General features: G+C 30.4%; 1 protein-coding gene across 1 annotated transcript; it reads right to left on the bottom strand.

Moving 5' to 3' along the window:
* Positions 1 to 200: 200 nt before the first annotated feature.
* On the bottom strand, positions 201 to 15,199 carry LOC143250896 (translocon-associated protein subunit alpha-like). Its single transcript, XM_076502060.1, has 9 exons — positions 14,915 to 15,199; positions 12,043 to 12,173; positions 9,960 to 10,044; positions 7,685 to 7,812; positions 6,614 to 6,745; positions 5,043 to 5,122; positions 4,117 to 4,195; positions 3,303 to 3,402; positions 201 to 727 (listed from the first exon to the last, which is right to left on the bottom strand). The coding sequence occupies exons 1-9, from the start codon at positions 14,979 to 14,981 to the stop codon at positions 648 to 650; spliced, it is 882 nt and encodes a 293-aa protein (XP_076358175.1). The 5' UTR covers positions 14,982 to 15,199; the 3' UTR covers positions 201 to 647.
* Positions 15,200 to 15,623: the final 424 nt, after the last annotated feature.

Below are 15,623 nucleotides of genomic sequence, written 5' to 3'. Positions count from 1 at the left end.
ATTGATGTACCAGGAAAATGCAGGAAGAATGTTCCATGTAACTTTTAAAATTAGTCTTGATTTTACTTACAAAAAATATTCTAAATCTGATGAACAAAGAGAAACTTTGTTTGGTAAACTTTCATTTTTTAAACTAAAATATAAAAAAAACTATTTTTGGAATTTCATAAAGCAAGAAGAAAAATAAACATACACACAACAACATCTTTATTTCTTTTTATTATCAAAATTCTTGCTCTTCAGTATGGCTAGGATTATGAAATAGCTTTATATAACTCACAACTTTCTCAAGGTAAATAATAACATGGAGTATTTATAGTTCCTCACAGACAAATTTAGTTGGAGTGAAAAACTCCAATGTATTCTTGACAAAAACTGCTGTACAGTTGACTAACAACAGTTTTATTAATCAAAATTATTTTATGCAAACTACCCATGCTACAGAAAAAGCAACAAAAATATTCTACTTGAAGTTGTCTGATAAGATAAGGAAAAATCTTTATCTTTACAGACTTGGAATTTTTACATGTATTGTTTCACAATAATCAAGGTCTGAACTTCTGAGTTACCATGTTTAAAGCATAACGTAATCCAAGCCACTTCACACTCACAGCAACAGCAGTATTTGTGTAACTCAGAAGTTATTGTTACTCATCTCCTGACCCTGTTCCTCTCTTCACCCGTCTTTGTCTTGGAGACTGTCTGGGAGATCTTCCAGGAGACTTATCTGAAAACATAACAAATTATCACTAAAACTGTTTCCACCTTTTGAATGGTTCACTGATGTTTGGTATTTAAGACCTAATTTTGTATTACTATAATACATTTTGCCTTTTCATTTTAGTAGTTATTACAAACAAATTTCATGAAGAATGGTAAGACATTTACTTCTGTATTTATTACACAAAAATATACTCTTCAAAAAAAAGAAACACAAAAAACAAAATATGAAACAAATTGTTAACAACTTTATTCCGGGTAGTTCTGTATGACATGTGTAAAACTTTGCACAATCACTGCTGAACAAGAGCGAAGTATATGCTCACTAGGTGAAGTTTAATGTCCGTCAACGTCAATAATGAGTATGCCCCTCGTGAGCATCAATAACTGTTTGGCATCTCCTGCCCATGGAAGTGATGAGATGACGAATCACATCCTGTGGAATGGCTGTCCACTCAGCCTGCAAAGCTGCTGCAAGCTGATGTAAAGTCTGAGGTTGAGCTTGTCGCCGTCACAGACGTCGGTCCAACTCGTCCCAAAGATGTTCGATGGGGTTTAAATCTGGTGATCTGGAGGGCCAGGGATGAACGTTGATGTTGTGGTGTCTCAAGAACACAGTGGTGAGTCGGGCTGTGTGAGGACGGGCGTTGTCATGTTGAAAAACGTCGTTGACGTTCACCATGATGGGTTGCACATGGGGCCTAAGAATCTCGTAGACGGTTACGTACGGTCTGATCAGAAATCCTACGCAGCCCTGGTATGGTTGAGGCAGTAGACGTCGCAGTGGTGGTCCTATCCCAAAGGTGACGTAACCGGATGTTGCAAACTTGTGCGGGCGTGGTCACACGAGGTCTACTCGTGGACGGTCACAAGTTGATCCATGTTATTGATGATGATTCCATAGCCTTGTGATGGTGCTTGGGTGGACATTCACAGCTCTGGCAACATCTGATCGAGATTTGCCTGCATCCATGCGACCAATGGCGTTGTTGCGTTGTGCTTCAGTCAGTCTTGGCATAACTGTATTGCGTGTCTGTGGCTTAACACTGAGCTATGGAAACCCAGAACCTGTCACTTTTATAGGGATTTTGCACATGTTGCACTTGCAGAACATGCAGATCTCTCAAACAAATTTATTGGACACGAATGCATTTTGGCGAAAAATCCGATGTTTTCCTCCGTTTTCAAAGTGCACAACTTTTATTGTCATTTTGGTCTGACAATAAGTGCCTTAACACGTGTAACATCATATACTCTGAGCTTGTAACGTTATTACATATATTTCTCTTTTTATAATAACAAAAATATCCCTTTTGTGTTTCTTGTTTTGAAAAGTATATAACGTGTTAAGAAAAGAAAGTATTATTTAAATAAATTATCCTTTTAGGTAGCTGTATGCCCTTCTATGTAGCTAGTTTCACAGTGAAAAACTTTTAAAAAGTTAAAACTGTTTCATTTGTACTTTTAACACATCTTGTACATGTTCACATAAGTTCCTTAAATATCCGTTATTGCTCAAAAAGCTTCCCATGCTATTTGATATGCAATTAATAATGCAATTATTCCCTAACTTAAGTTGAACAATTACAATTTCTAAGCAAGCAACAACAATCCTAGACTTAGTTATAGATTATGCATACATATTCAGGTAAAGTTTGTTCTGTTTCTCATTTGTTTAAGGCTAAATCTAAGTATCAGTAATAACACTTAGTTTATTTGTTTTCAAATTTCACACAAAGCTACACAAAGGCTATCTGTACAAGCCATCCCTACCCACCACCAACTCTTGGGCTACTCTTTTCCAACAAATTGTAGGATTGACCATCACATTATAATGTCCCCATGCCCGAAAGGAAGAACATGTTTGGTGTGATGGGGGATTCGAACCTGTGACCCTCAGATTATGAGTCTAACACCTTAACCCACCTGGCCAACAGCTTCGTACCAAGAAGACTTGTGGAACTGTCTAAGTATATACAATAGCAAGCTAGGTTTACTAGTTATTCTTAACATTTCTGAGCAATTATAATCGTGAATCTTCTACACACTCGAACTGCTGGAGGTTAAAGGTACAGAGTACTTTTGTCCATATAATAAAAATTCAGCATATCAGAACAAATGAGGTCTACAGAATATTCAACAGTATAACTTACTATGTCAAAAAAGTTTAAACAATTAATTAATATACAGTACAAAATATTATAAGTGTATATACATTAATTGGAAAGCCTACATGTCAGTTGGATATGCAGTGGAACAGCACAGGGTGATTGCTGAATGCAATTAATTTTCCTTGAGATAACAGGATTATAAAGTTGCTTAACAGTTTCTATTCCACATTAAAAAAGATTTATGGTTAAATTTCACATCTTTAAGTTCTTAGGTTATGTACAACTTTTCTCTCTCTCTCTCTTTTTTTTTTTGTCACAGTACTTTAATTTTATAAAATCTTATTTGCTGACATAACTGTTAAAATATTTGTTTCTCTGGAAATTCATGCAATATTTTTTGAATTTGTTGTATCTGTTTTTTTCTATTAAAACAAAATGCAATTTCAATTAAACCAGGATCCAATTACTCACTTAGTTCATTCAGTGTTTCTTTGGGTAGCCAGTCATAATCAACATCATTGACATTCTGGGTTCCCATCTCAACTTTTGGTTTAGCTGAGGATTTCTTCTTCTAGAAGTACAGAGTAATGCGTATACGACATGTTGAAAATTGCAAAAATAGAGAAAAAAGGAACATCAGTTCTCTAGCAAAATATATAGTCTTACTGAAAACAAAAGTTTGAGGTGTGCCTAAGAGGTCTTAGAGATTACACAAATTATATTTGGGATGAAGAATTATTCTTTAATCATAACATGAAATTGGTCTCGATATTTTCACAATCAAATCTTTAGTAAAAATACTTTATTAAAAATCTGATTTTTTGTTTACAAAAATTTGCAATCTTTACCAAAAGTCAACCAAATTTTGTGATGATACACATGTTGCATCAAAAGTTATACTATGAGTACTTAATATATACAAATATGTATATGAACTCGTATGTTATACCAAGCCTATTGTGAAATGGGTTATAAAAGGGTATATACTACCTTAAATATTCTGTGAAAGTAAAGTGAACTAAAAAGTCTGTTTTTATTTTGCTACCAAGATACACACATTACTTTCAGTTTGATATGTAGCAAACTGCTCACAAAAATCAGTTTTCAATGTCTGTCATTTCTACAGAAAACAATATAATATAAATAACCATTAAATCTAGTTTCTTGGTCACACAAACTCGCATAAATTGCACTCCTCACTTACAACTTTAAATATTAAGAAATGTTATTTTTAAAATATATTTGATTTGTTGATCAACTTGAACAGTAAAAACATAACACTTACTCCCATGTTTACTAGAAGCTGTTGAGCACCAACCAGTAACAGAACTCCACAGGCAGCCAGAAACACATACAAGAAGAACCTATCCATAATAAGACAATAGTTAGTTCTGTACTGAACAAAAACTACTTAATGTACTCTATCTGGCTTTTCACATAAAACAAGAAACTATGTGTACCTTATTTATTTCAAAATATGGTATTTAACCTATTATCACCAGTATCCTTTACTCTACATGATACAATGTTTAGTGTCTTACATTCAATTATTTTATTAGACTAATTTTTATGTTGTACTAATTAGAACAGCATAATATCTTAGATAATAATCCATATTTTAATAAGTTTTAAGTTCTTAATTCTGCAAGACAATATTTAAAAAAATCCCAAGTTTCTCCTAGTGTGACAAGTGACATGTTCTCTTAAGATGTAGTTTTACTAAAAAAAAGTTTTAAATGCATTTAGGAAGTTTTAAAGATTACACTTAGGAAATTTAAGATTTCTGAGATGAGGAAAAGCATTTTTAATTTTGACATGGAAATTACTTTGCACAGGGATTATTCAAAATAAATATTCAATATATTTATGAACAAATCTTTATTTTATTAAAAATAAGATTTTTGTAGATAAAAAACTGCCAATATTTGTGAAAATATACACACTATATTGGAAGTTAGAAGCATTAAAAATCTCAAAAGACTTTGAATAAGTACAGAGTTCACATTGTTGGTCAAATAGACTGAGCCTATATTGAGAGAGTTAATAACAGATATATAGGTGAAAAGTTTCTAGAAGTAGATATTTAATTTTTTTTATAGAATCTGTTTTGTGCATTACAAAGTGATTAACTCAAACACAATACAGTATGAAATCCTCTTTAAAAGTCTTCAATGTACAAAGTCTAAATACTATTACAATAAATTTACTCACGTTTCACCATCCAAGCCTTCATCTATTTCAACAACATTTATAGTCTCATTAAAAACAGAATTTAAATACTGCATTCCATCCTGAAAAAATATGGAAAAAATTATGTTACTCTCAGTAGTTTCACAGGTTTTTTTAACATTTAAAGTCTATAAAATCATCTGGGTGCTTTAAGAGTTACATATTAGATTCAAAGATGTCCATTTATTATGCTGATTGAAAATTTAATGTATTACTTTCAACTTCAACAACAAATCAACTGGTACAAGAAGAACCAGAATCATACAAGTTACACATAAAACTATAAAAGTTTTGAATTTTGAAATCTCTTTACATGTCATAAAATTATTGTTAAAACTATACTTTATTTTATGGTGCTATGTTTGTTCTACAGCTGAAAACTACAACAAAATATTTCTATCTGATCTAAATGGTACAGTACCAAACATTACAAAACAGATGAGAAACAATCAAAAACAGTTTTATGAAGCAGATATATGCTTTTCTCAACTCAAAAAGATTAACAGCTACTGCTGACAATTTTATTGAAGAATAACTAAAAATGTTAAAAGAAACATAAAAGATAAAGCAATATTTTGAAGATATCAACTAATCTTTAGGTAGAATGCACTAATTCAAAATGGTTTTATAGTGTTATCCACAAACTAGGAATCATGAGCTTCAGATGAGTCTTAGTTTACTCTTCTAAATTTTGAATGCAAACAACTGTGGCTGAAGTACAAATACAACACGTGCACTCAAAACAGAGGGTGTTTATTTAATAATTACATTATTACTATCATTACTTAGAATTCTAATTATTTTAACTACTTCTCCCAACTGTGACTAAATGAAGGATCACACTTGATTTTTGTTTTAAAAGCTTGGACTTTCCTAGAATAAAAATGGCATCGAGTTTGCACATTGTTTTACACCAATTTTAGAACCTTTTATAACAGTTTTAATGAAGATTTTCTAGGTCAGTAGCAACAATGGCTACAATTGTAACAACTTTACTGATTTTGACCATTCAGTAGTACCTATGATATTAGCAAATAAAACACATTTCTTTTAAACACAACAAGAAAACATAGTAAAAGTAACTTTATAAGAGACTGAAAAATGAAAATAGTTAGCTCACACCTAGATCATCAGCAGTAGCCCACTTGGTTATTCAGATTTATACCAAAATTACTTTGATAAATTCTAGAAATCAAGTTTTACATTACACACTCTTTAGAATTAAGAATTTATTTACTACAATCTCGAATTTAAGCTTGATCAAATTCAGCATTATATGTCATTCACATTTTTAAACTATAAACTTTATAAAAAATACAGCACAAGCTGAGAAAGAAGAAAAACTAATCATTCCTGCACAACCAAGCTAATTTTTCAACTGTACATGCTTAAAATAGGTATCAAAGAATTCTTTCAAACAGGAGCTATAAGCTACAAACAAACTTGCTCTGTTGCTACAACTAGTGTTAATAACATTTAGAATTTGTTGTCCAGTGTATCCAGTTCCACCATTAAATGCACTACATAGGAACAAGCAATGTTATCAAACTTACAGCATCTCTATAGAGAAGGTTCACAGTCAACCCAAATGATCTTGCAGCAAAAGCTTCACTTACAAGAAACTGGTAATACAAAGTGGCCTGCTGTTTTGACTTTACTACTCGATTGTAAGAAATAGTAGTGAACTGTAAAAAAGACAATACATGAAAAAAAACTTATTTTATGCAACAGACATAAGGGAAAATTTCTTTTCATTTATTGGAATCTATAGTAGGTGATCTTGATCATGTTGTAAATATAAGATATCAATTTTTGGAAGATTTACCTTCTATCATTTGAAAATAAATTAATAGTTGTTTTTTTTTAATTTTAATCTGTTATTAACTGCAACATAATTCAGGTAATAAGTTATCAAGACATATTCTCCATTTGGGTGATCACCAATGCTTTATTCATCAAACTGGTTGAGTGTCATATTTCTTTGTTGTTCATTTCACGTGATTTGTTATTACTGAAGATAACTAAGAATTATTCTTTTAACTTCTGTTTATTTTTTAGGAAGAGTTTTAGAGTCAATCATCACAGATAAACATTTTCAACAATAATTAACCTTCATTTTCCATTATTCCTACACCAGTGAGCTGTTAATAACATTAAAATAAAATAAAACTAATAACCAAATGAAAAAGTCTATACCATTTTATACACATTTCTGTCACCATAAATTAACAAAAACAATTCTTTGTTTTTGATACTGTTACTGTAAATAATAGCATGTAATTTTGCATTTTTATATATTCATAAATATTTTTTGGAAAACCATACTGAAAAGATAAAGATGAATTGCAGACAAATGTGTAGATACAATATCTTTACTTCCTGAAGCAACATGCAACCACCTAAAACAAACAAAAATAATGTGGATCTGTGATATTACTAGATGAGCAACTAAAATTTTTGAATTTTCTTTTTGTATGCAAACCAATGTGACTAGATTAACTGTAGAGAAAAGTGATAATTTTATATCATAAGGATAAAAACTATTTTCTCTGTCATTTCTTACTTTCTACATTTTTAGTGTTCTCACATGATGTCTGTGGATTCTTGGATAAGGTTCTACTCACATTCTGAATGTAGAAACTGAAGTCCATTGGATAACGGAATGATGCATCCATAGTTTCTAAGATTACATCTTTGCTTCCTTTGTTTGTAAAACCAACAAGAAATTGTACATCCTTCCCTGCTTGGAGATCTAGAAGAATCAGTTCAACCGAGTTAATTAACCAGTAAGACTGCAAATTAATTTTTTGTGTTTAATTATAAAAAAACACAGAATATTTGGTGATTTTTTTTATATTTTATAACAATTAACTACAATTTACAAAAGGAAAATTCTCTAACAGATAAATAAATTGTCCAAAAATGTCTATAATTATAATGGGAGAAAAACAAATGATCACTTTTGATACCTTCCCAAAAGTGTGCAATATCTATTTTTAAAGAAAATATTTACTGAAATACTTAATAATATAAAATACACCAAGGAAAAGAAGTAACACCATTCCTTTCATTCATTTGTAAATTTTCCCTGTACCACAATGACAACAAAGTCAGCTGGTTGTGAGAAAACCATAAATACTACAATTTTTTCTTACTAGTTAAAGAATCAACCAGAAGGTGCATGAATGGTTGGCCATAAAATTCTATGATTTTTACTCTTCCATCCACTAAAACAAGTTCATTATTCATACAGTACAAAATATGCAAACTACCAGTGTCTTACATTGTTCATAAACGAGTGTTAACATCTTAAAACATTCTACATGTCAGTATAAATGTTCTGTTTACCATGATGTGTTGCAGTAATATTAATTTATTTTTATAGTGAATTTTCACTGAAATACTTAAGATTACAGAAGTAACATCTTTTTTCTCATTAATTTTATTTTTATGTAATTAAACCTCACAAGAACATTATGAATTTGTTTTGCTATCATGAGTATAGTCAGTTGTTTTATTAAAACTACAATGCACTTTTAATAGGTAAAAAAATAAAATCACAACTAAAGAGCTACTTATGAATTAGTGAAGCTAATTTGGCATAAAACATTGACTAGAAATACTCTTAAGTAACAGACACATATGAAACAAATTATAAAGACTAGATCAGCTGGATGCCATTGTTGTTAACAATTTATTTGGTCATAATATCTTTAAAGGTTCAGCCAGTGTAGGAGTTAGTTTAGTCCAAAATCAATATAATGATCCAAATAATAGTGCAAAAAATAATTAACACTAATATTCAAGTCAGTTTTCAATACTATAAATGTATGTGAAAATTGTGCTTTTTAATTTAAACAATCTGCACAGGATATTAGTTGTTGATGCCATCAGAAGCAAGTAAACTCAGAATGAAGGAGATATACAGATATATCCAAACAAGAAAAGAAGCAAATTATACTTTCTGTGTACTCTTTTGCCATCCATATTATTATCTTCATGTTACTTTCTTTTACTTTGATAATTACAGCCTCTGTCACTTCAGTATTGATATAACTTTCTTTCTCATCGTGAAATATCTATTTTTGTGTCAACCTTTATAAATTGGTTTTTCTATGATCTCAGTTATCACTATAATTTACTTTTTTATATTTGGTTATAAAACCTAAACCTAAAAATCAGAATAAATAGAAAATTTCAGTTAAAAATACATATTATCAATTGAGCAGTGGACCAGCATGAAAATTTCCATAAAAAATAAAGTATAAGGCAAACAAACAATAGTAACATCTCCCAGTTGTGTGTCATTCAAATTAAGACTTCAAAAATTCCTTTTGTATGAAAACAAATTTTGCAGCTTTAAATCATAATGAGTACTAACAAAAGGAAAGAACCCAAGAACGTATATGATTTTACTTTCCCAAACTCTTTTAAGAAATGGAACAAAATAAAAAGGCAAAAATGAACAATTTTAAAGCAATATGTAAATTCACAAAGTTTTAAAAGCAACAGCAGTAATGAGACAACAGGTAACAGACATAAGAGATATGACTTACTGTCTACTTATGCACACATTTGTTACTAAACTGTGGGCCCGGCATGGCCAAGTGTGTTAAGGAGTGCGACTCGTAATCTGAGGGTCGTGGGTTCGCATCCCCGTCTCACCAAACATGCTTGCCCTTTCAGCCGTGGGGGCATTATAATGTGACGGTCAATCCCACTATTCGTTGGCAAAAGAGTAGCCCAAGAGTTGGCGGTGGGTGGTGATGACTAGCTACCTTCCCTCTAGTCTTACACTGCTAAATTATGGACGGCTAGCACAGATAGCCCTCGAGTAGCTTTGTGCGAAATTCAAAAACAAACAATACTAAACTGTGTGCTACAATGTTCTGAACCTACCAGTAGATGATCCAGAGGGTTTGGTAAAGAGAAAAAATGTGTCTGCATCAGGGGAAGGTTTCAACTGCCATTCTTCATCTTCATCCTGAAATGGATGAATAAAAATGGTGAATGCTGATTTGAAAATAATCAAAATTAAGCTTGTAGCAGCATTCATAAGAAATATGTTCATTTTGCAATTAAATAAAAAAAATTACAATATCTATCTTGAAAGAAAATCAAATACAAAGTTAAAACAATTTTGATATATCCTTATCCTGTAAGTTACGAAACTAAGTTTTTATTATAAAACTTCAATTACAATTTCTATAACAAATTCTAATTGTGAATTTTTTTAAAAACATACTTTATAACAGATAAAAATATAAGAATTTACTTTATGACTAAAACTTTAATTTTGTAGATATTTTATACCTTGCAAGTTGCAAACAACCTTATTCTGACCCTTACTATAACAACACACAAATGTTTTTAAAACCTTTCTCTGTTGTACTGGTTGCTGGGCAAGCTGTTGTTGACTTGTTAATTTTGAGAAGCTTCACAAATTAGTTTTACATCATAAAACAAAGAGAACAGATTGATTAATTCCAAATATGAAACAGCAAGTAGATAAAACTGTTTTAACCATAACCTGTAATAATTTATCGTGTGTTACATTTCCTGCCTAGCTGATTATATTAAGCACAGAAAGTCACACTGTGTAACATAAGATACATAGGAAAACAATTCTCACTATTTTAAAATATAACAACATCCTTAAAATGTGTGCTAGAAATTATTCGAAACAACCAAAAGTATGACATGATTAACATTGCTGGACTTTACATCCTGGAAACTTATCAGATTGACAAAGAAGCTCAAATCCTGTTAAATATCATATATTGCCTTGTATTATCAATAATTTTGATTTTCTTATTGAACAAGAGCATGATAACCAAACAACATTTAGCCTAATATCTACTGTTGGAGCCCACGTGGAAGTCTCTTGTTTTTCAAACATAATTTTCTAAGTTATTTATGCAGCAAGTTGTTAAAGTCCATAACTTTGTTGGCTATTAGATTCCTAATAAAATACAAGTCATACATAAAATGTAAACAAAAATACTATTAATACTTTAATTAATCCCACTAATCACTACTGGAAATTCCTATACATTTACACAGAAAGTGTGTGACTTTACTTAGTGTAAAGAACTGACCAACAAAAAAATAAGTGTTGCAAAAGGCAAACATATAAAATTACTTAAATAATATGATGGGATAGAGACCTCACTGATAGTGAATTTGTTTATTAATACAGAAACAAACTAATAATTTTGAAAGTTAAGTAAATAATATTAACAAAGTCAACTGTATGGCTGGATATTCTTAATATGACCGCAGAAAAAAAATATGCAGACTTTTTCTTGATATGTAAAAACTGTACCATCTTACATACAATACAGATAAAAAGTTTAACACTTAAATAAATTTAAAATTAATATATATTATGATAGTATATAACTATTTTGAAATCATGAAATTTATATGTATCTATAGAAAAAGTTGTTAAGTGTAGCAAAATGTTGTGGAGCCATAGTTTGTTTACAGATTTTTATCTGTTATATCTTTATATATTAAGGACAAATAAAATACTTTGATTTGAGTGATATATTATTGGTAGGGAATGAGAAATGTTGATGTATCATCTTTTTTCATATATAACAGTAAGAACAGAAGGACTAGAGAACTCAAGTATAATTTTTGATAGGGTAGGAATCATTTTCAGCTTAGACAGTATTGTTTTTCTAATAGGGTGGTTGGTCTTTGGAATGGGTTGCCTTCTGATGTTGTGGAGGCAATAAGGTTAAGTGAGTTTAAGAGTAAAGTTTGATAAATATAACAATGACAAGGGTTAGCTTTAAGATTTAGAACAGCTGGAATGGCCAAGTAGCCCCTTGTTGTCCCAAAACATTGTTATATTAATAATATTCACTTGGAGTAACATAATACAGGTGCTTCAAGGTGTAAGATATGAAGTCATTCTTAACATCTCAATGCTGAAATTTCATATTTCAACTAAACAGAGTATGTTTTAACTTACCTTTTCTGTTACACTAACTGTATCATCATCTGAGAGGGGAGTTCCTTCATCCATTTCAACCTGAACATCATCCTCTCCTTCCAAGGTATCCCCTTCCTCCTGAGCATTTGCAAGAGTTGCTGATGCTAGACCTACAAATTAGTAAAATAAAAAAAAAAGTACACATGAAAAGAAAAAGAGCACCTCTTTAGTTCTGAGTTATAGAAACGTTAATTGCAAATTGTTGTATTTCTGACTAATTATAAACAGATCCTAAACCTTCCAAACTGGCATTCAGTAACCTTTACACTTTTAAATACACTTATGGTTTTACATATGTAATGATAAGGTAGGATTATTTATACACAAAAAAATGTAAATATTATAGCATACTAGAACTAGGTGATTAGTGGAATTTTCTAATCAATTAACCATCTGGCCATTAACTAATTATGTTCATCTTATCAATTATTCTCACAACAAACCTGGATGGTTGAAATAACCTAAAACTGCAGTAATTGGAAATACTAATTTAGATTAGTTGATTTTCATGAGTAGTGAACAACCTTGAACTAAATGAAAATCAGAATAAGAAATAATAATTATAAAATTTTGATTATCTGGATAATTAGAATAATCAAAAGCACTAGTTAATTATTTTTGTAACAGTAATCATAATTTCAGTTGATTAATTATTTTATGCAATATTAACCAAAGGAATCAATGCTCATAAAAAATGAAGTTATTCATTTAGATCTATAATGCACTTTTAACAACAGGATTAAGCAATTAGGTGTTTTTTTTTATATACTTAGGAAAGATTTTATGCAGTAAATGTTGTGTATTGATCTTACAAAGAGCCTGTTAGGTAGATTTAAATTATGAAAACCCTCGAGTTTTTTTTTTTTTCTCAATAAGAGACATCTGGATGGTTAATTGTTAAAACTGAGAATCACTTGTCTCATCTTACCAGACCATATGTTCTTAAGTTAATGGAATTTGTCAGCTTGCAGTTGTCTACAAGCAAGACTTCTAGAAAAATTTAGCCAATGCATCTTAAGCTGTTGTCTCAGTTTAGAACCACAGCAGAAAAAAAACTGGTAATTTAATTTATATACAGGTCATATAAAAGTATTACATCTTTTAAGGTATCTACAGGAAATCTGAATTTCGGTTTTCATGTTTACTATATTCAAATTTTATCACCTGAGTTGTAATTAGATACATTTGTGTAGTTAGGCAAACAGCAATATGGAGATATATTATTCCAAAATGCTTAGGACAGGTACACTTTTTAAATAATGTAGAATAAAGTATTTTATCGATAAATGGCATAACCAACAGAATAGAAAATAATAAACCTAAATTATTAACCTTTAATGGCTAATAATAGTTAGAATTTCAATAAGAGCAAGGCAGCAGAAGGTAATTTGATAATGCGCAAATAAATAGTTTTCATTGCAAAGTAAAACAAGTAAATCAGCTGATGTGTGTGTGTGTGTATATATACATATCAGTAGTTTATACAACTTAAATACAAATGTTTTCTATAACTAAGAAATAAAAGTTTAAGATTACAATTCCATATAGGAATCAAACCAAATTTCTTGCATATAATATGCTTGGACTCATGCCAAGGGCACCCCATACTATTATAAAGTTTAAATATAAAAATAGTACACAATGGTATGTACAAGTTGAGCACTATGATTAAATCAGTAGTTATTAGCATCCTGCTAATAAGGTTTAACTAACCATAAATCATTAAACGTGCTACAAAATAGCTCCTTTTCGATTCAAAGTCATTCAAAAATTACTTGCAAACTATTGGGTTGAGGAATAATTCGTGAGCGTTTTTTCAAGTTAAAAAAATATATTCATAAATGAAACGCTTTCGCAAAATATTTCATGTCATTTGGTAGATAAATGTTTGCTCTAATAGATGGTGTGTTTGATTTTCATATGCCTTTAATTTTTGCTTTCATTTTCAGCTCATTAAATGGAATGTCAAGTGGACAAAATCGAGCATTTTCGACACCATCTGTTTTTCGCATTTAATTTCTTGCAATTTCGTTTAAAACAATGCATACTATATACCTAGGTATTACATGAAATAAAGTATCATAATAAATGTTTTGGGTGTAATGTGTTCATGCATTGAAGTATTGTATAGTCTTGCATGTAATGCTTGAATGAAATTATTTAAAAATGCTCACGAATTATTCCTCAACCTAATACAATACTTTTACAGTTGCAGTTAACTAAAAATAACCAAACTTTTCTAGTTGCTATTCTACTTATATTTGCAACTCTACATACGTTTTGTTCTGTAGATTAAACTGATATTGACATCAATATGTAAAAGGTTCAAATTATAATGACAAGTTGGAATTAGTGAAAAATGTATAAATATATTAAATTTTAACTTATGGTACACTCACAATAAAAATAAAAAAACTATACATGTTAGGCAATAACAGGACTGTATAGTTAGTTAAGTAACTAAGCGATTTTTCTTTCTCACATTATACAGATATATAATAATTTATATTTATTATAAAAAGAGTTAAAAATAATGTCTATATGATCTGTAGTCCTAAAGATTTTTATTTATAATTCGGTAAGTTACGACTTAACAGTATTATTAACCGTGACTAAACAAGTCATAAAGTTCAAAATAATACTATTTGTAGTTAGCAGCTCACGTTATGCTCAACACGAGTGCCACGTACATATATATACACGTAGCTTAGAAGATAGATACTAAAATTCCCAAGAATACAGGTTGCCCGTTTATTGAGACTACTCACATGAAGGCATGTATATATATATATATATATATATATCTACGGTATATAAGACTACAATCTCGCCCAAATATCAAAATACATACCATTGCTACTTAAAAAAAGTGAAGTTGGCAAAATTAGTAGCAAAACCAATATCAGATTTTTAAGCATATTCTTGATAATGAAGTGTTGCCTGATATCTGAAATAACAGAAGATTATTACCGATACTTTAATCCACCGTTCCAAAGAACACAACACGGCTCTCAGCCGTCATTAAGAGAGGGCGCTTCGTCTCTTGCAGCAGGTTCAACTGAATATAATAATGTAACAACAATTTTAACTCGAATTCTAAACTCGATGTTCTGCCAGTTAAAATTGTAATTACTGTACTAATCTCGCGCTACCTCATTTCATACTAACAATATAATATATTTATTATACAGATAACGAGATATATTCTCTAACTATACGTTTCCCGCCAGTGGCATAGCGGTATGTCTGCGTACTTACAATGCTAAAAACCGAGTTTCGATATCCATGATGGGCAGAGCAAAGATAGCCTTTTGTGTAGCTTTGTGCTTAATTCAAAAACAGCCACATCTAACAACACAAATTTCACCGACTGATCTATGAACGAAATACATCGTATGAGGTGGATCAAACTAAATGTTTATCAAGTTATATTTATAAGATAAAATAAAGGAATAAGAAAATAAGAAAGTTCCAAACCAGGAAATATTTATGAGTACAGCATTTAGAACAATTAAACAATTATGCAACGTTCTGTTATAAGCTATACTTTTAACTGTAGT

This window comes from Tachypleus tridentatus, chromosome 5, assembly GCF_004210375.1.
Source record: "Tachypleus tridentatus isolate NWPU-2018 chromosome 5, ASM421037v1, whole genome shotgun sequence".
Taxonomy (NCBI): domain Eukaryota; kingdom Metazoa; phylum Arthropoda; class Merostomata; order Xiphosura; family Limulidae; genus Tachypleus; species Tachypleus tridentatus.
Note: the sequence above shows the minus strand (reverse complement) of the source record. Positions and strands in the feature narration are given on the sequence as shown.

Coding starts and splice junctions, on each gene's coding strand:
- LOC143250896 (XM_076502060.1), bottom strand. CDS start 14,981: ATGCTTAAAAATCTGATATTGGTTTTGCTACTAATTTTGCCAACTTCA. Junction 7,813..9,959: donor ACCCTCTGGATCATCTACTG/GTAGGTTCAGAA, acceptor TGATTCTTCTAG/ATCTCCAAGCAGGGAAGGAT. Junction 728..3,302: donor AGAAACACTGAATGAACTAA/GTGAGTAATTGG, acceptor TTATGTTTTCAG/ATAAGTCTCCTGGAAGATCT.